At 54.5% G+C, this 19,342-nt stretch overlaps 8 protein-coding genes across 8 annotated transcripts, besides 6 other annotated features; 4 read left to right on the top strand and 4 right to left on the bottom strand.

Moving 5' to 3' along the window:
- Positions 1 to 972: 972 nt before the first annotated feature.
- Positions 973 to 2,995, top strand: ACLA_066370 (putative MFS transporter; the record flags this gene model as incomplete). Its single annotated transcript, XM_001272426.1, has 10 exons — positions 973 to 1,251; positions 1,302 to 1,392; positions 1,441 to 1,516; positions 1,574 to 1,665; positions 1,710 to 1,816; positions 1,869 to 2,069; positions 2,117 to 2,236; positions 2,292 to 2,531; positions 2,590 to 2,916; positions 2,969 to 2,995. The coding sequence occupies 10 exons, from the start codon at positions 973 to 975 to the stop codon at positions 2,993 to 2,995; spliced, it is 1,560 nt and encodes a 519-aa protein (XP_001272427.1).
- Positions 2,996 to 4,279: 1,284 nt separating this feature from the next.
- ACLA_066360 (A4/G1 family peptidase) lies at positions 4,280 to 5,122 on the bottom strand (the record flags this gene model as incomplete). Its single annotated transcript, XM_001272425.1, has 1 exon — positions 4,280 to 5,122. The coding sequence occupies one exon, from the start codon at positions 5,120 to 5,122 to the stop codon at positions 4,280 to 4,282; it is 843 nt and encodes a 280-aa protein (XP_001272426.1).
- Positions 5,123 to 6,184: 1,062 nt separating this feature from the next.
- ACLA_066350 (hemerythrin domain-containing protein) lies at positions 6,185 to 6,829 on the bottom strand (the record flags this gene model as incomplete). The annotated part of the gene is made up of 1 exon (XM_001272424.1): positions 6,185 to 6,829. One exon carries the CDS (start codon positions 6,827 to 6,829, stop codon positions 6,185 to 6,187), a length of 645 nt encoding a protein of 214 aa, XP_001272425.1.
- Positions 6,830 to 7,706: 877 nt separating this feature from the next.
- Positions 7,707 to 9,318, bottom strand: erg9 (bifunctional farnesyl-diphosphate farnesyltransferase/squalene synthase; the record flags this gene model as incomplete). Its single annotated transcript, XM_001272423.1, has 4 exons — positions 7,707 to 7,811; positions 7,868 to 8,050; positions 8,105 to 9,164; positions 9,251 to 9,318. 4 exons carry the CDS (start codon positions 9,316 to 9,318, stop codon positions 7,707 to 7,709), a joined length of 1,416 nt encoding a protein of 471 aa, XP_001272424.1.
- Positions 9,319 to 9,346: 28 nt separating this feature from the next.
- Positions 9,347 to 9,370: a microsatellite.
- A 377-nt stretch (positions 9,371 to 9,747) lies between these two features.
- Positions 9,748 to 9,774: a microsatellite.
- Positions 9,749 to 9,774: a microsatellite.
- A 444-nt stretch (positions 9,775 to 10,218) lies between these two features.
- On the top strand, positions 10,219 to 11,906 carry ACLA_066330 (DnaJ domain protein; the record flags this gene model as incomplete). The annotated part of the gene is made up of 5 exons (XM_001272422.1): positions 10,219 to 10,324; positions 10,380 to 10,423; positions 10,506 to 10,599; positions 10,665 to 11,701; positions 11,757 to 11,906. 5 exons carry the CDS (start codon positions 10,219 to 10,221, stop codon positions 11,904 to 11,906), a joined length of 1,431 nt encoding a protein of 476 aa, XP_001272423.1.
- Positions 11,907 to 13,376: 1,470 nt separating this feature from the next.
- ACLA_066320 (histidine phosphatase family protein) lies at positions 13,377 to 15,075 on the top strand (the record flags this gene model as incomplete). Its single annotated transcript, XM_001272421.1, has 3 exons — positions 13,377 to 13,992; positions 14,044 to 14,173; positions 14,232 to 15,075. The coding sequence occupies 3 exons, from the start codon at positions 13,377 to 13,379 to the stop codon at positions 15,073 to 15,075; spliced, it is 1,590 nt and encodes a 529-aa protein (XP_001272422.1).
- Positions 15,076 to 15,462: 387 nt separating this feature from the next.
- On the top strand, positions 15,463 to 16,209 carry ACLA_066310 (uncharacterized protein; the record flags this gene model as incomplete). The annotated part of the gene is made up of 1 exon (XM_001272420.1): positions 15,463 to 16,209. The coding sequence occupies one exon, from the start codon at positions 15,463 to 15,465 to the stop codon at positions 16,207 to 16,209; it is 747 nt and encodes a 248-aa protein (XP_001272421.1).
- Positions 16,105 to 16,148: a microsatellite.
- A 589-nt stretch (positions 16,210 to 16,798) lies between the features above and the next one.
- On the bottom strand, positions 16,799 to 18,592 carry ACLA_066300 (uncharacterized protein; the record flags this gene model as incomplete). The annotated part of the gene is made up of 1 exon (XM_001272419.1): positions 16,799 to 18,592. One exon carries the CDS (start codon positions 18,590 to 18,592, stop codon positions 16,799 to 16,801), a length of 1,794 nt encoding a protein of 597 aa, XP_001272420.1.
- A 334-nt stretch (positions 18,593 to 18,926) lies between these two features.
- Positions 18,927 to 18,951: a microsatellite.
- Positions 18,952 to 19,018: 67 nt separating this feature from the next.
- Positions 19,019 to 19,042: a microsatellite.
- Positions 19,043 to 19,342: the final 300 nt, after the last annotated feature.

The following is a 19,342-nucleotide window of genomic DNA, read 5'->3' as shown; positions in this document are numbered from 1 at the left end:
GGAATCATCTGCACTTAATACAGATAAGCACATCCCTTGCAGGAGACTAAGACAACCCAGACCAATGGCAGCACCTGGAACACCTGCGAGATAAATTGACGGGGTATCCCATCCCCTATGAGGCCTGCACATGGGATGCCGCGAGCTTTATCGGCCAGCTCCTTAGCGAGGACATGTCGCGCAAGACGATAGTCACAAACTCACGATACCTTATTACAGGGTCGGTCAGATTCTACACCACTTCGAAACCCTAGTGACAAGCGGGTAAGCATTAGCACTGTGATATGCCACCCATTGCCGTTGCATCCGCGAAACAAAGCAACTTGGAATAGGGCTTCCAAGCTCCAACATGCTCCGCTTATCAACGCAGCCAACCAACACTCATGACTTTTCTGACTCCGCTGATCCCGAATGATATATCTTTCTCCACTTCTCCACTCAATCGGGTGACAAAGAACGTGCGAACGTCTCCAGAATCCTCGACTCCACCGTGGTTTGACCCCACACGTCTTATCAACTCAGCTCCACCAACCATCAGTATCTCCAAACCAACAAACCTCGGACAGGATCAAGTCGTTGGGGTAGGCATTTTGTTCCTTCAGCATCAATCGGTAACTCGGAATCATCGTGGAACTGTCATGTATGAGAGCAGCATGCCAGCTGTGTTGGAATCCTCATTCAACATGTTGTCCCTTGGCCTATTTTGACCACCAAAGGTTAGAAACACAGCCATATGGACTCAATCAAGCACGACGAAATACTCAGCCAAGGTCAGTGGGTGGGGAGGGAACAAAGCTTAAAGGCTTGTCTCCAGGCCGGCTTACAGGGGATTCCCTGTCATATTGGGGACAAGCGTTATCTATACCCCAGCACATCCATGCGGGGTCGCTTGTATAAATACGAGAGGGAGCAGCAGCAGGATACCCTCCTGAGCACGGCAAGACCATCTAAAAGATCTGATCGATTGTCAAGATGTTGCCTGACAAGACGAAGAAGAAGGCGAATGTGGACGAGGACAAGAAAGATGTCGAGTTGAACATCATCGGCAAGGGAGACGATGACATCGGGATCGGCGATATCTCTTCTCTAGATGAGGCGGAGATCTTCCTCCGAGAGCATGGCGTCTCGCATATTCAACTTCAAGAGATGCTTGATGATCCGGTTCGATCAAAGAAGATCAGAAGGCGTATTGATTTGATCCTCCTTCCGCTCTTGTGCGGCACATACACGCTTCAATACATTGACAAGCAGGCAAGCTTCCATTATTCTGATGACGCTGTACACCCACTCATTGCAGATAGGCTCTCTCATACAGTGCTGTCTTTGACCTGTTCAATGATGCCCACATTGATAGCAATCAGTACAGCTGGCTTGCCAGTATCTTCTTCTTTGGCAAGTGACCTTCTTTTTTTGAGTGAAAATCCCCTCTGACTGTTCCAGGTTATCTGTTCTGGGAGTATCCTGCGAACCTTCTGGCCCAGCGATTCCCAGTCGGAACGGTCATTTCATGGTTTGTGTAAGTTTGGAGTCTTGAATGCTCTACTGTGTCGATCACTGACTTATACTGTGGTAGTATCGGCTGGGGTGGCATTCTCATGATAACGGCCAGCTGCCACAACTTCACCGGGATGGCTATTTGCAGATTTCTGCTTGGGTGCTTTGAGGGTAAGACTTTTGTGGAATTCTTATAGTCAATGCTGACATCTCAGCGCCTATTACCCCCTGCTTCATGCTGATCATCAGTATGTGGTACCTACGGCAGGAGCAGCCATTTCGCGCTGGGTGTTTCTACTGCTGCAATGGAGTGGGATCCATAGTACGCCACATCCCTCTTGTACCTCTCGTTCCAAGATTTTAATGGATTGCAGCTCGGGGGCCTCATCACATTCGCCATCGGCCAGCTCGATGGGTTTCCTGTCTGGCGCGCCGTTTTTCTCATCTGTGGCGGCGTCACGGTGCTCTGGGGGGTCGTTCTTCTTTTTTTCCTTCCCAACAGTATCCTATCGGCCAAGCGGTTTACCGTTGAGGAGAAGATCCTACTCGTGGGTAGGGGCAAGCAAAACCATACGGTATGTTATAACGACTTGTGGAGACGGAGCGCTGCTGACATTACTAGGGCATCCTCAACCGTTCGATCAAATGGTATCAGATCCGGGAGGCGCTTGTAGACCCTCAGGTCTGGCTTATATCTCTCTTTGTCCTGATCAATGAAACCGGTAACGGAGGGGTCTCCAACGTGAGTCATTGTAGCTCTGGCTTTTTTTGAAGACTCCATGGCTGATACTCGACAGTTTGGAAAACTCATCGTCAAAGGCATCGTCTCGGAGCCTCTGTTGACAACGGCTCTGGGTATCCCTCAGGGCGGGTTCCAGATCTTCTATATTCTATCCGGAACCTACATCTCTTCGCGTTTCAAGGACATGCGCATCACTGTCATGATCGTCTACCTAATCCCCACAGTGATCGGCGTTTGTCTGCTCTGGCAACTCCCTCGAAGCAATCGCTACGGGGTTCTTTTCGGTTACTATATCGTGAGATGGCCCTTCCACCCCACTCCTCAAGGCGTAAGCAGAAAACTAACGATCTCAGATCGCGTCATATGTCACCTCTGTTGTTCTCTGCCTGCAGCTGCCGTCTAGTAACATGGGCGGATACACGAAGCGCGTCACCGCTACAGGCCTGGTCTTCATCGCATACTGTGTAGGCAGCATCATTGGGCCTCACGCGTTCCTGGCCCGAGAAGCACCCGTGTACAAGACGGGATGCAAGCTCATCCTGGGGTGTGCGGTGAGCCAGATGGCTTGTGCGGTGGCTTTGCGGTACTTGCTCGTCCGACGGAACAAGCTGCGGGATGCGGCAGCCGCGGCGTCGCCTGCAGCCGAGGAGGAGGTGCTGGCTGATCTGACGGATTTTGAGGTATGTCTTGTCGATATGGGATTGGTGCTGGTGCTGGTGCTGACAACGATAGAATCCTCATTTTCGGTATGTTGTGTAGTTGGAATCCAGCTTGCTGGATTGACACGACACCAAGTGAAGGTTTTGGCGAAGATGCTCTCTGTGAAAGAAGGATTTGTACTGGTACTAGCAATGCAAGGAGGACTTTTTGTTTCATCACCTATACTTAAGTCATGATGTTCAAGAAATTAGTGCAAACCTACACAGTATACCTCCAAACCAGTCGAATATAGTCCATGATCAACGCTCGTATCCAATCAACCCCTGCCGCCACCCCCACACGCCAGAAATCAGCCTGAGCCTGAACAAGTCAGCCTCGCAGTCGCATCCATCTGCATCTGCCACCCCATACATAACCCTTTTCATCCTACCACTATCATTCAAACCCGCCATCTCAATACCCTCAATAGAGACTCGACTCAAACACTCAAAATGCACATCCTCGTCGCCGAAGACAAGTACCCTCCCTCCCCTCCCTTCCCCAGTATACCAACCAAATCAACCAACTAACCCCCTCCACAGCAAGGTCAACCAAAGAGTCATCACCATACTCCTCACAAGACTCGACTGCACCATCTCCCTCGCCCAAAACGGCCAAGAAGCTTTAACCTACCTCCTCTCTACCCCGACAAATCCACGCCCGGATCTCATCCTCATGGACGTAAGCCAGCCCAGCCCAATTCCCTCCCCAGCCCAGCCCACTGGTGAATGAATGGATTGAATGATCAAACATACTAACACCGCCCACCGGGGCGCCCGCGGGGGCGGGGGGGGCGCCACAAAAAAAATAGACCTCCATGCCCGTCCTCGACGGTTTCACGGCGACGCGGATCCTGCGCACCCAGCCGCCGTACGCGGCCGACCCGGTGCTGCAGCGCACGCCGGTGATCGCGATGACGGCGGGCCGGTATGCTGGCGCGGCGGGGCTGTTTCATGGGGTGTTGCGGAAGCCGGTGCGCATGAGCGAGCTGCTGCAGGTGCTGCGGTTTTGGTCGCGCGAGGAGCGGGTGGTTGTGGGTGCTGGTGGAGGGGTGGAGTGGAGGTGGAGGAAGGCGTGGGGGTGGGAATGCGGCGTTGAGGAGGTATGGGGGGCCGAGGTCGTTGCTGTGATGGAAGCATGGAGGATGGAGGGATTTGGGGAATTGGGTATATGGATGTTGATGTTGGTATTGATATTGATATTGATATGCGTGAATGTTGGAGAGAGAAAAGAAAAACCTGGATGACGCCCCCCCTAAAAAAACAATAATAATAACAGAACTCCCTCGGAGGTGTATCGTGTATGTGTACAGTGCGCAGTGAATAGAGATAAACCCAGCATCTTTCACTCCCGGAGGTATTCCACCACCAGCTCCGTGTTGCTAACGACCGTCGTCCGGGTGCGTCGCTTGCCATTCTGTTCCATCTCGACGATCGTCGCGTCCCTCACGCCATACGACTTGCCGCCGGCCCTGGCCACGGCGCCGGAGAACGCCAGGCTATCAAAATCCACCAGCTGCACCATCCCATCCCCATACTGGAAGTCCTCGACGATCCAGTCGGCGTTCTGGCCGGCGAGCGTCGCCGTCGGCGCCGGCGCGCGCAGCGTCTTGGTCACCGTCTGCCGCGAGGTCCGGTTCTCGATGATTGCGACGCCCTCGGCGGGCGAGCGGCTCTCGACCTTGACGACGAGGACATCGCCGCGCGCAATCGGCAGGCGGAAGTCGTACGCCACGTCCGGGAACCACTCGTACCACGCGTCGTAGGTGTGCTTCCCGTCCTCGACGTAGAAGTCCACGCCCGCCTGCAGGATCGCCGTCGGGTACGTGTCGCCGTCGATCCCCACCCAGGCCGAGCCGGCCTGCATGCCGGCCACGCCGGCCACGGCCGTGGCCTCGGGCACGGTGAAGGTCGCCGTCACGGCGGTGTAGCTGGCGCCCGGTGGGGGTTTCTCGCGCACCGCGCCGGCCCAGTTCTTGCTCCAGGTGATGTTGGGCGATGCGTCCGTGGTCGCGGTCCGGAACTGCGTGTGTGGCTCGGCAGCTGGAGCGGCGGGTGCCGTGCTGTCGAGGGGATGGGACTGTCGTGCGAGTGCCCGCGCACGTATGCGTTCAAGCGTCCTGTCGCTGGGGGCAGCTAGCGCAGTACCCGCGAGAACAGCGGCAATAAGATTGGCGGAGAGCTTCATGGTGTATCAGAGCGAGGAAACCAGCGAGGGGATGGTATCAATTCGAAGCAAAGCAAAGGAAAGGGAGTCTATTCAGTCCCCAGGCGTCGCCATGCGGTGTTTTCCCTCTCCTCTTATACCAGATCTCGACCAGCTCGCATGCGGGTTCATCCTCCGAAAATAGCCCTCTTCGGGCTTCATCGGCAGAGCGAGTCTGCCTAGAGCATGGCATTTTACTCGTAAGCATTCCAAGTCATCAACTGGATATATACCCAAATGACCATGTCACTGACGGAACCAAGTATGATCGACCTGACATTCAGCCGGGGGGGCCTAGTAGGTTTTTTCCGCGTGCGTCATGTTCTTCGGAAGATCAACTCAGATCAGATCACAACAAATAACGCCGTATGTCAATAAACATGGCAGCAGGGAATATGCTTATGCTTGCTCATAATCTGTTTTGATCTCTGTTGTTCCATAGACCGGCCATCCCAGCACCCAAACAGGCAGATATGCAACCAGATCAAGCAGCCATGAGATGAACTAGCAACCACCCCAATTGTAAGATCTACCCCCAGTCTAAGCAAGAGTCAAGTGTCTTGTGCACGCAATCCAGTAAGGAAATGACAGGAAGATTAGCATCTCAAACACCCAGAGTGGATTGGCGCGCATTCCCGCCGCCGCAAGGGGGTGGTTGCAAACAACATCCCCAACGCGGCAATCGATAGTCCATTATTCCCATGGATGGAGATGTCGCGTGGGGTGACCGCAAACATATGCTCATGCTCTGGTTTCCCCAGACTGATGGATCTGGAGTACGGGGGTGTTGTTGACAGATGTGCTGTGGATGATCTCCCTGGGGTTGGAGATTGGAGGTCGTCGTTCCCTTCTGAGAGGATCAGATGGAAGAAGATAGGAATGCCCAGTCAATTGGTCATGTCAATCTTTTTGAGATTATACGATACACCCATTACAGCAAGTAGGACGAGGGAAAGGTCTATTCCCATTTCCCAGAGACTTCATCAACAACAAATATTTACATCCCTCACACATAGACAGTAGAACCTCCCCCCCCCCCGAGACCTACATCGGCAACATCCCCATCTCTTTCACCGACCAAAACCTCCTCATATTCTCCGCCCCGAGCGCCCTCACCTCATCATCCAGATGCGCCCACAGCACCTCCCCAAACGCATCCAGGAGCCTCTTCACCTCCGCGCGCTGCAGCTCGACTTCCCCCGCGCGACACCGCATCAGGTACGCCTCGAGCGCCTCCAGCCCCGCATGGATCCGCTTATGCTGGGTCAGGAGGGCCAGCTCGCGGCGGAACTCGGGCATCTTCTTCGCGAGCACGGGGAAGACGTGCTGCTCCTCGATGGAGTGGTGGAAGTCGAGCTGGGAGCAGAAGCTGAGCCCGGTCATGATGAGTTGGCGCGGAGAGAGGCCTGCGGCGCGTTTGCTGGTGCCGGTGGTGCTGCAGGCATCTTGGAGTTGGGTCCAGGTGAGGCGGAAGTGATTATGCTGTTTGGGGTGGGGGTGGACGGCGTTGATTAGTGATCGATGATTTGAAGAGGGGAGGAGGTTAATGCTTACGAATTGGTCCATGTGCTCGGCGAGACGGTTGTAGATGCGAAATTCTTGTGGTGAGAGAGGGGGAAGAGCTTCGCTGGTGGTGTCGGGGGTGTTGGTGTTGGTCCCTGAGGTTGCTTGTTGTTTCTTGGGGGCCATGGCTGTGAAGGGTCGACGGGGTGTGGGAGTTGAGAGGTGTGGTTTGGTGTGGATGGATGGGAGAGGTTGCAGTTTATGAGTGATGTATGCGCTTCTGATTGTGCAGACTGCTCTGGTACCACTGCTTGCCAGTGGTAAGTATCTTTTCCCAATCATGCAGTAGACTATCCAATGTGGTGAACGACTCTGCTCCAGCGACGGTGTATACTTAGAGATTTTTTATATATATATATATGGAGATTCGGCACTGCACAACAGCCGATAAGCTCAATTACAAACCCCTGACAAATCGATGCCCAGCCAATACCGCCTGGGTGTCTGGATGGGGAAACATGTCTGGTAGGCTAGGCTGGGACCAAGTCTCACAGGCTCAGTTGAAAGCCCGTGAATGGCAAGAGGCAGAACAAAAGGTCTTACAGAATAGTCGCTCAAGAGTAAGAAAGGTAGACAGAAAACTGATGGCATTGCTATGCTAATCTACAAGGTATGTTCCAGGTCCTCAATGGATGTATGCCATTTCAACATTCAGAAAAAAACTGAACATTGCCAAGACACAAATCTAGTACGTCGCTGGTCAGAGATAAACTCCACTCAATATCAGCACTTCTTCGGCACAACCGCAGCCATGGAAGGGCTGGATCGCAATTTGACATCCGTGCTAAGAAAAATCGGGACGCACCCGGCAGGCGGAGAGGCAGCCCGCCAACTCTCAACGAAAGGGAAAGGGGGAGGACGAAGGGTGGAAGATGTATTATTAGGTAAATAATCTGCAAGAATGACAAGGTAAGTACATAGAACATAAGTCATCTGCAGGGTCAGTATGGCCTGGATATCAAATTAAATAGCTGTAAGGTCGTCACGCCGTAGAAATACAAGTCTAGAGCTCCTCGTTGTGAAGGTGCTTGGGCGGACGGAAGTTGCCCTTTCGAAGTTCCTGCCACGCAAGATCAAAGCGTGCACCGAAGTACCAAGCAAAGCCAATCTGAATATTTGTGAGAAAAAAAAGTGACGATCCGGGACCGGGGTCGGCGGGCTTACCATGACAATGGAGACAAACACCACAATGACTCCCATGAGAGCCATCATGAAGAGTACATCTTGACGAGTCTCGGCTTCCAGCTTGGCCTTCTCCTTTTCAGCTTCCGACTGGACGCCGAGCACACGTCGCTTCGCCACCTCGGCCGTCTGGGATGGGAAGATGTTTTCGATGAATTTCTCAATCTATGTCTGGTTAGCCACTGCCGGGCTGGTGGTGGTGTCGGAGGTCAAACATACCCGGCCACAGGCGATGCTAATCTTGAGGAAGTTGGGGTCCTTGGGAGTGTTCTTCCGGTGAATTTCGCGCACATAGCGGCGGAAGGCCTCGTACAGGATCCGCAGGTTCTGCGTCGACTCGACCATCAACGTGCAGGCTTCACCCTTGGTGATCTTGATGTTACGTTCAAAGATGGCAGGGTTGCGGAAGCACAGCGATAGCGTCGCGATGGCCATGGACTGAGGGATGGCACAGAAGTTGAAGACACTCTGTTCCCGGAGACCGGCGAGGTAGAAGAGACATTCTTCGGCGTGTCCCAACGCGTTCAGAACCATCTCCGAGCTACAGTTCAGGGCAGCTTCGCGGTTCTCCGGCTTGAACAGGTCTTCCAACTTGGTGACGTGCTTGGACCAAATCTCTTTGGGCCAGAACTGACGGCGATCATCGAAATCCTCTCGGATGTCTCGAATGATGTTGGTCTTCTGCAGGAAAAGACCCATGGACTTGTACAGCTCGGGGCGCTTCAGCAGGGCCGGGTTGCCAAACTCGGCCTCGACGAAGAGGCGAGTCAGGCCCTCGCCGACCAAGCCGGCCACGTACCAGCAGTACAGGTCATATTCCTCGACTGTCTTGACGCTTGCGTCGTCCTGCGCCGCTTTACGACAATAGTCGGCCATCCCGTTGCCCATCCTGTCTGTGATGTCCTTGATGATGGCCTGATAGGCCGGCTTCATCTTCTTGAACTCAGCGATGACACATTGAAACTGAACCAGCAGCTCACGGTCCTTCTCCTCGGGCCGGTTGCCCGTGAAGTTCCAGCCATCCTGCTCCAGGAAATCCTTGAATCCGCGAAGGAGCGGCTCTTTGGTGGCCAGGGGAATTGACGTGTCGTCCTCGATGGTGTCCAGCCCACGAAGCGTCAGGTAGAAGATGCAGACAGGAGCCAGCAGCTCGGGATGAAGCTCCTTGATCACCGCGCTGAAGCTCCGGCTTGTCTTGTCCAGAAAATGGAAGCATTGCTTAAGGGTCTCCGACTCAGCCTTCTCATCACGTTCATGAACCGGATTGTGCCATATCTTCCTATCAGAAAGGACGAATGGAAGTCCGTAAGCGATGGCACATATTAAAGCCAAGGAGGGTGCTCAAAGCTATAGGCCAAGACCAACCATTGAAGAATCGACCTCAATTCTGAGGGATGGAAGAGGTAGTAAATAGCATTGGTTGCAGTGCCCATGGTAGGAGTATTTGTAGTTTGGGGGGAGAAAAAAAAAAAAGAAAAAAAAAAAGAGGGAGGCAGGAAAAGGGCGAGGACGGAAAGCCGGATGTTGAGCGAAAGAAAGAAACAAAAATTTAAAAAAAAAATTAAAAAATTAAAAATTAGCTGGGAAAGTGGAGCAGGCGACAAGCGAATCAACACGTCTTATTATGGTACAGTTTAGTACAATTAGTGGAGGACCAGAGGATCAGTGGAAAGAAGACACGGTTAGCGAAAGGGTCTCAAGTCTCACACTGTGGATGGGGGGGAGGAGGGAGGAAGGAAGAGATGAGGATGGAGAAGAGGGAGAGATATAATTATAATTGGAAGGATTCTATCTGTTCAGTTCCTCTCGCAGCAACAACAATAAGAACAACCAGTCGAGTTGAGCAGGAGAGCAGCAGCAGCAGAAGAAGAAGAAGAAGAAGAAGAAGACGATTGAAGCAGATGGACGAAGGAAGTTTCTTTCAGGGGGCAGTTGAAAAGGACCTGATTTGCCCAATCAGGCAGTCCTTTCGCGGCTGGCGGTGAGGCTCATGCCATTACGCCGTCAATACAGTCGGTATCGGTGAGCTTGTTATTGTGAACCCATTCTGCGGCTGTGGCTGAGGGCTACCCGTGACAGTACAGTACGTTACAGACCATACTCCGTCCAGTTTCTTCTTCCCCCGCCATGACGAAACTACCGTCGGAGAGCATCATCAGGCAGCCAAAAAAAAAAGAAAAAAAAGTAAGAAAGAAAGAAAGAATCAGAAAATCGTTATCCTCTTACGGGGTACTGGTTGATCCTGGATATCTTCACATACACGACTGTCGCGACCTGAAAAGAAAATACTAAATAACCAACTTCATACCTGACCCGGTGAAGTGCGAGCCACCATGGTCGCAGATACCGCCTACTACGACGCCTTGGGGGTGCCCCCCACGGCCACAGAGCTGGAGATCAAGAAGGCATATCGGAAACTTGCTATTGTCACTCATCCTGGTGCGCATTTCGCCTTGTCATAGGTGTGTGGCGGTGATTCTGACTTCTGGAATAGATAAGAACCCCGGTGATGAGACTGCGCATGCCAGATTTCAGGAGGTGCGTGGGTGGACTTGATCTCCATACTTGATAACCGACATTGGCGACTAATGCTGACGACGTGCCTTGGTGCTTTGCATAGATCGGAGAAGCCTACCAGGTTCTCAGCAACGAAGAACTGCGAAAGCGTTACGACAAATTCGGCAAGGAAGATGCGGTTCCCGGCGGTGGTTTTGGTGAGACCTGGCACCCAGCGCCCAGTGATCTCTATAAAGGCGACTGTACTGATTTCAACTCGTAGAGGACCCGGCCGAATTCTTCAGCATGATCTTTGGTGGCAGCGCATTCGTCGACCTGATCGGTGAAATCTCGTTGATGAAGGATCTGACCGCAACAATGGACATCACGATGCAGGAAATGGAGGAGCAAGAGCTCGCGGAGGCGGCGGAGGAGAAGCTCAACATCCACGACGAGGAGACCAAGGCAGCTGCCGCGACTGCTGAGGCAGGCCCATCCGCTGAGACCGCAACCCCCGCGCCCGCGGCTGCTCCGGCTGCAGAACCCTCGGCTCAACCGACCCCGGCCGCCGGCACAAGTACACCCCGTCGCTATCTCGGACAGCAGGCGCTCATGGACAAGTCGGAGGAGGAGGCTCGGATGGAGGCAGCTGGTCTGACTCAGGAAGAAAAGGAACTGCGCAAGAAAGAGAAGAAGAAGGGACTGTCGCGGGAACAACAGGAGCGTCTGGCGGCTTACGAGCTGGAGCGCAAGAAGGCTCGCGAGGAGCGCGTCAACACCCTGGCCACCAAGCTGGTCGACAAGCTCAGCGTGTGGACGGAGACGGACAAGGGCAAGGATGTGACGCGGGCGTTTGAGGAGAAGATCCGCCTGGAAGTGGAGAACCTGAAGATGGAATCGTTCGGACTGGAGATCCTGCATGCCATTGGCGCGACGTACACGCAAAAGGGTACCTCGTTCCTCAAGTCGCAGAAATTCCTCGGTATCTCCGGCTTCTTCTCCCGGCTCAAGGACAAGGGTACCCTGGCCAAGGAAACATGGACTACGATCTCGACCGCCATCGACGCACAGATGACCATGGAGGAGATGGCCAAGTTGGAGGAGAAGGGGGGAGAGGACTGGACGGACGAGAAGCGGGCCGAGTACGAAAAGAAGGTGACGGGCAAGATCCTGGCTGCTGCATGGCGCGGCAGCAAGTTCGAGATCCAGAGTGTGCTGCGAGAAGTGTGTGATCAAGTGCTGGGCGACAAGCGCATCAAGCTGGAGAAGCGTGTTGAGCGTGCTCATGCCTTGGTCATTGCGGGCAATATCTACGCCAAGGTAAGCGATTCGCCGTTCCACCCTTCGATCCCCGCAAAACTAATGGGTGTTCCAGGCCGAGCGTGATCCAGAGGAAGAAGGCGACTACATGGCCTTTGAACAGCTGATGGCGGAGGCGATGTCGAAGAAGGGCAAGGACGACAAGAAGAAGAAGAGAGACAAGTCCAAGCATGAGCACCACGCCGAGGAAGAAGCCACAGCATAGATACCTTTTTTTTTTCTGTTTTAATATGATTGCCACCAGCTTTTCTCTGCTGAACCAGGCCACTTCACTCCTCTCTTGAGTAGGTTGTTGGATATGTTTTTTTTTTTTTTATACCACGATCGCTGGAGGACTTAGCACAGTGTGAACGTCCAGTATTTAGATATTTCTAATGATAGATTGATTGTACATTGGATTTTGATTGTTAGGGGTTGAGTTGATAGTTGGATATATATAGTAGTAGTCCCTATGTATAATTGCTGGTCAACACCTAATAATCATGCTCCAACTACAGAACACCGGAGAAATACCGCCAAACAATATGACAGGGGAACTTTCGATATATCTTCGTCGTCTATCCCAAGAAAAGGGATTCCTGATATCGTTGTCAACCCCCAGAGAACCCGGTCAATGCCCGTCCATCCTGATCCTCACCGTCGCCTTGCAGTAGCCCAGCCAGTCTCGGAAATCGAGTTCCAGAAATAAAATTCCGTAGGAGTGAGACTAGTCTAGAGAAATAACTACACAGTCAAGAATTGCATCCTTCAAGCTCAACACCCCAGACTGGGGTCCCCGCCCTCCAGGTTGCTCACTCTTACCCTAATCCCCAGTGCGTGCATCTTGCTCTGTAGATACTATAATACTACATAGATAGCCGACGCTACAGATGACAGCATCGGACTTGGAGTTCCTCGGATTCCCTACACTGTACAACTACAAGCGAGCGCTCTAGCTGATTAGCGTACTCCTAGCCCAGCCATCCTTCATATTAGTACTCGTTGATGCTGCTGCTGATCTCACTCTCCAGCCATCAACACCATGCGGGGGGAGGCACGAGACAAATTGCCCCAAGCAGTCAAGTCGCATCGCTACTGGTGTTAATTTAAGTGGTATCCAGGCAGACCGATAGTGATCTGTTTGGTGTATCTAATTAGATCCTCCGTCACTCGTCGGAGTTGGTCCCTCGACGGCTAATGATTCAAGCCTGGCGACTGGCTCCAAGGCTCCCGGGCACTGCACTAAGGGAAGCTTTTCTGTGCGCCATCGTCCAGGCAATGGTCTATACGGTGGATGGTCTCCAATTTCCAGTTTCCCCACTCCTTCTACAGACACCATGAGTGGATAGAGAACCTTCGGGATGGGCCCGGGTTTCCTCGAAGAAGTAGGAGAGGTGTTGATGGGCAGGGGTCACCTACCATCTCGACAGGAGCTCTGTATGATTACCGATGAGATTGGGGGGCAACAAAATGATGACCGACTGAGGGAATGCAATGCATGAGAGCGGCCCCGCAGATTCCTGATTTGAGGACCAGCTTTGCATCCCAGACGGGGCAGCAGAGCAGGACAGGGGAGGGGTGTATCGTGTATAAATAGGGCGGTCTACCCCTGCTCTGTCGGTGTGTCTTTTTGTCGATTAGGGCGTTCTTCTCTCCAGCTACCACTACCGCCATCACACCACCACCACCAATTCCAATGCCTCCATCTGTGCTTTCCCCGGCCACCGCGCTGGCTGTTCTGGCCGCCATGGGAGGCGTCACTGCTGCTCCCACCAAAGGCGGACCCCCCCAAGGACCCGCTCCCACCGGCACAGTGTATCCATCGGGCTTCGACATGACTACCAGCTGGGCGAACCTCAGCCCGTACAAGGACGCGCCGGGCCACGGGCAATCCAGCGGGGTTCCGCGGGGCTGCGAGCTGTCGCAGGTGCACATCCTGCACCGGCACGCGCAGCGGTTCCCCGTCTCCTCGATCCTGGACGGCGGCGGCATGCAGAACTTCGAGCAGAAGCTGCGGAACTACAGCGCGGCGCACCCCGATACCACGGTCGCCAGGGGCCCGCTCTCGTTCCTCAATGAGTGGGAGAGCGTGCTGGGCCGCGAGACGTTGCTTGTCAGCGGCGCCGCGACAGAGGCGACGTGCGGCGCCAATACCTGGTCCAAGTACGGCCGGCTGCTGTACCGCGCGGACCCGGGGGTCGCGGTGTGGGATCCGTCCATGAATGTCTATCCCAATGGCACGGAGAGGCCGAAGCCGATCTTCCGCACCACGTCGCAGGAGCGCATCCTGGAGAGTGCTCGCTGGTGGCTTAGTAGGTTGCTTGCCTTCGAGCGGCCCTTGGGGATATACTAACCGGTGATAGGTGGCTTCTTCAGCAACACCGGCGCCAACAGCTCCTCTGAACAGTACGAACTCGTCCAGATGCCCGAGGGCAACGGAGTGAACAATTCGCTCGCGTCGGATCATTCCTGCACCAACGGCAAAACAGAAGGGTACGAGAAACAAGGTAGAAACCCCCTGGATCCAGGCCACAAGCTGAAACCCGTCCAGAACGCGCTCCGCCACCGAGTACATCCCCCGGTTCACCAAAGACGCGGTCTCGCGTCTCGCCCAGTTCCTCCCCGGCGACTTCAACCTGACCGCATTCGACGTGGCCTCGATGATGCTGACCTGCCCGTACGAGTTCGCGGCGCTGGGCAGCTCCGACTTCTGCTCGCTCTTCACCGAACAGGAATGGAAGGACTGGCAATACAACGTCGACCTGCAGTTCTACGGCAACTACGGCTGGGGCGCGCCCAGCGGCCGCGCCCAGGGCATCGGCTACATCCTCGAGCTCGCCGCCCGCCTGGAGGGCAAGCTCATCGAGACCAGCGACACCAGCATCAACGCCACCTTCGACGACCACGAGGCCACCTTCCCGCTGCACCAGCCGCTGTTCCTGGACATGTCGCACGACGACGTGATCGTCGCCGCGCTCGCCGCGCTCGGCATGGACTACTTCAACCACGGGCCCAAGGGCCTGCCCGCCGACGTGCCCCATGCCCCCGAGCGCGCCTTCAAGCTCAACCAGATCAGCCCGTTTGGCGCGCACTTCGTCTCCGAGATCTGGACCTGCCCGGCGCGCACCGACTTCCACAACCTCGACGCCACCCTCTACAAGAACCCGGATCTCTCGGCCCGCAGGGACACCGCGGATTACATCCGCTTCGTGCTCAACGGCGCCTCCGTCCCCACCATGGGCATGCCGGGCTGCCGCAAGGCGAAGAATGGGTTCTGCCCCGTCAGCGACTTCCTGGCGTCGGTGCCCCAGCTCAAGGAGGATGCCATGTACCGGTATGCTTGTTTCGGGGAGTATCCCACGGGACACCAGGTTGGGAATGGCCAGCCTGAGTAGACAAGGTTTTGTTACATAGCTCATTAGGGGGATATCTGTTACCTAGGGATGATAATGTTTATGTCACTTGTGTGTCTTCATTCACATCCAGATCAGGAGTCCGTTCCATGGAATCATCCCCAGGCAGCAGGTCTTTGGCTTTTGGGGGGGTGCTATGGTTCTACCTGTGCACCAAGACTAAGAATAGCCATGACGGCTATATCAGTTTCCATTCACGGTACAGTTGCCTGCTTTCACCTGTATACCTTGTCTGTCTTCTATCCCAATCCAATGCCCCCATCTCTACAACCTCTCTACCAATCCATCTCTTTGCTGGCTCTCTCATCAATCCAATCTATACAAAACACCCATCACACCTCCCAAACCAAAACCAAAACCAAAAGAATAATGACCACCCTCCTCAGAACCCACTACTCCTTCGACGACATGTCCCCTACACACCCAAACCTGCACCGCTACGAGCCCATCGCCAGCCACAGCGACAGGGATATCGATGACGACTCCATCCCCATCCCCATCGACCCAAACAGCAACAGCCGCGTGCGCATCGCCGTCCCCGCAAGACTCACCCTGCATAGACCTTCCGGAGCTAGAGCTAGCCCTAGCCCTAGCGCCAGCGCCAACTTCAGCATACACGCAGACACAACCACAGACACACCCGCAAGTCCCACAAGCACAATCCCCTTCCTCTCCTCCGCCCCACCCCCCGCGCTCCCGTCGAGGCTGCGCGTGCGAATCCGCGGGCACCGCAACCTGCTGCGCACGGGCGAGGTGAAGCTCGACCGGAGCACGCTGAGCCGGGCGCGGATCTGGCTGGGGATCTACGGGATCCAGGTGACGCGGTTCTGGTTCCCGCGGGCGCGGTACGGGGTGGACGGGCTGGAGGGTGGGGTGGGGTGTGTTGGGATCCGGGCGAGCGGGGAGATTGCGGCGGCGAGGTGGCGCAGTGCGGTGCGGAGGACGGTGGAGGTTGTGTTTGGGGAGAGCGATGCTGTGAAGGAGGTGCCAGTTGTGGCTTTGTGTGGGGAGGAAGTGGAAGGGGAAGGGGAAGGGGAAGGGGAAGGGGAAGGGGAGAGGATGTTCAGTGCGTGCGAGGTGTATCTTGCACGGTTGGTTGCGGTTGAAGCGAATTGAATCGGAGGATGAAGGAGGATGAGGTGCGTGCAGTGCTTGATTGCGAGTCGGTGCCATGTCTTATGGGACGTTCGGGTCATCATTTGAAGGGGGAACGATTTGCTTGGAGTGCAATTTGCTATGTTGATCTGCCATCATGTACAGTCATGTCCCCTGGAGGAATACGGGACGACGCTGCGGCGCTGGAGAACAGCTATCGCTCTTGAGATTATCATGTTGCTTGGAACATTGCTGTGGATATTGGCTGTGATATTCCTGTGACGAGAACAGGGCTGAAATGATTGTATCATCTTGATTGCTTGCTCTATATCACAAGATCGATCCCACAATAGAGACAGATTGGAAATCACAAAACCACAAAAGACAGTATTATCGCGCATCGGGTATCTAACAATATACCAGAGACCAAGGAAACAGAACGGACACCAAGACCATGTATCTATCGCTTCGAGAAAACAGACGACGCTATGAAGAGGGAAGGGCAAAGGTGACTTAGAATGAAGAGGGCTCCAGGCAGACACAAGGCAAAGATAGGTGACGCAGTGGGAAGAACAGAAGGATTGGCCGGGCCTGCCCGTGAAAAACGTAGTTAAGGTATAAGAGACGACTCGCTCATCTCGTGTTCAGACAGGTCAATGGACGAATCGAAGTCGACGGAGGGTAATAAAGGATCTGCGGTGTCGCCAACCGAGCTCAAAAGCCCCTTCCCGCTCTCCCCAGTGTCGACGAGCTCCTCCGGAGGTAGGACTCTGCCGCCCAGTTGCACATCGTTGACATGCACACTATACTCCAGAGCCTTCTTGCCCTCCTTGATCAAGTCTTCCGTCCATTCAAGACAGCGCTTGAGGCTCTGGTTGATTTTCTGGCTATCTGCCAGCAATTCTTGATGTTTGGCAAGGTCGATAAAAAACCGTTTCTCATCCGTAGCGCGATGACGCGCATCGTGTTCAGCAAGAGCATCGGGACTGACGACGCCTTCGTCCAATGTCGATTCCTCATCGCTGAAATCTGACAATTCCTCCGGAGACCGGATCGACGAGACATCACTTGCCCCCTCATCGGCTTCGGCGGTAATTAAGAGCGAGGTGCCGGAGAACGATCGAGCAGATGGGGCGACAGAAAAACGACCAGAGCGACTGAGCCGGCGGTATCTGCGCAACTCTGCGTTCTGCTTGCGCATCTCCCGCTCCAGAGTACGATTGATAGCGAGCAGCGAGGAGTTGCTGATCTCCAAGTCCAGAATCTTGCGCTCGATCCGCGCATTGACCACGACACCGTTGTTCGCTGGCGCCGAACTTTCTGATTTCACGGGACTCTGCGCGGCAGAAGCCTGCGTGTCAATCGACGCCATAGACCCATTGCTGAAAATCCGAGGTCGAAGCCCCGGCATCGACTCGGAAGCGGCATGGTTGCCATCAATTTGCGATTCCGCCGGGGATACAATGATGGGACTTGGCCTGAGACCCTCCTTGAGATAAGGGCCGCTGGCGGACGAGCCAACGCTTGATGACTTGAAATGCCTCATAGCGGAGAGCGGAGGCCGCACGGGGAAATTGAGCGAGCTATGCACATGGGAGCCAATCTCGGACACATCATCTCGCTGGGAACCCACCACGGAGGCGACGCCGTCAGACGTTCTTGTGGTAGAATCGGCGAGCTTGGCCGGTCTTAACCGCGGTGATGGCAACGCAGGAGACTTCGCGGCCAACACTGGGCGGGCGGACCCTATCGATCGTCGTTTCAGGGTCGGAGCGGTGGCGGCTGCCTCCCCATTCGGGGATTGTTGCTCCTGTTGCCCATTGGCGTAGACGAACGTAGCAGGTGAGGATGGTTTGCTTTGAGACTTGGATCGGAAGTCCACCTCGGAGGAACTCGGAGATCGTACATCGTAGGCATGAAAAAACATCCGCGAGCCGGACGGAGCGTCGCAGACAGAATTCGGCCGCGAGACATGAGCGTGCTCGGCTGTGAGGGTCTTTGTCCTGTCGGGCCTGGACGGTTCCAACCTCCCATTCGCGCGGACCGGGCTCCGTTCTGTCCGCAGGACCCGCGTGTTCGAGACATGAGCGACCCCTGCATGCGAGTATGAGATCTGCGGCGAGCACTGGACGGTCGAAGGGGGATTCTTCGGGGACGGCACTCCATCCCGTCTGCTAGTGCGAGAACCCGACCGAGGGGTAATGTTTGTATTCAGATAGCTGGTATCGGGCTCGGGAGTCGAGGAAGGGTGTTCGGAAGGGACGAGTCTTTTCGGAGTGCGATAGCCACCAGGGCTCGCAAGCTTCGGAGTCAAAGGCGATTTGGTATTTCGATGGAAGGCCGCACTGAGCGTTGGCGTGAAAGGTTTGGCGAGAGAGCCGTTGGATTGTTTATCGGAGGTCATAGTTGCGGGCAATAATCGAGGGGCGGAAAGGAGAAAGGCAACGACTTATGGCATTGCGACACTTGCCGGAGATCTGCCAGCATGATGGCACTCAGCCAGCAGAGAGATCGGCGCTTGGAGGGGGGAAAAATGACAGACAGACAGGTTTATTGTATTGAGATATCGATAGACAGATAGATTGATAGAAAAAAAAAGCACTGGGGGAGTGGGATCGATAGACGTGGAGGCAAGGGTGACAGACTTGACGATAGTGTCGAATAACAACAACAATTGTTTTAGTGCCAGTCGAATTGCCCAAAGCGGTCAAGCGGCAGATAGTCTCGTACACCGCAATTGTTGCTGTTGTTGCTGTTGTTGCTCCAGGCGAGTATCGGCACATTCTTGAATGCTCCTCGATAAGAGACTGAGAATCCATGACGGACGGACTGAATGAATGAATGAATGAATGAAGGAGAGTCTGCTGACTGCATCCCGGGAAATTGACGTCGTCAAGGTCTCCGGATCCTGGAATCATGTAACTGTTCGTCGCCCCCCCCGCATGGGCTGATCAGACAAACGCCCATCTAGCGTGTTGGGCCATTCTGCTCAATGATCTCATGTGGGAAAGTCTCGTAAAAATAGAGCGATAGATATCTTCTTCCGAGATCTTACAGATCGGTGACTCACCCTTATTTCCCGGGTGTCGGACGGGACATCTATACATGTTGACCAACGTCTACTCCGGGATGTTGTCCTGAGGATGTTCAGCAT

This window comes from Aspergillus clavatus, genomic scaffold, assembly GCF_000002715.2.
Source record: "Aspergillus clavatus NRRL 1 1099423829799 genomic scaffold, whole genome shotgun sequence".
Lineage (NCBI taxonomy): Eukaryota > Fungi > Ascomycota > Eurotiomycetes > Eurotiales > Aspergillaceae > Aspergillus > Aspergillus clavatus.
Note: the sequence above shows the minus strand (reverse complement) of the source record. Positions and strands in the feature narration are given on the sequence as shown.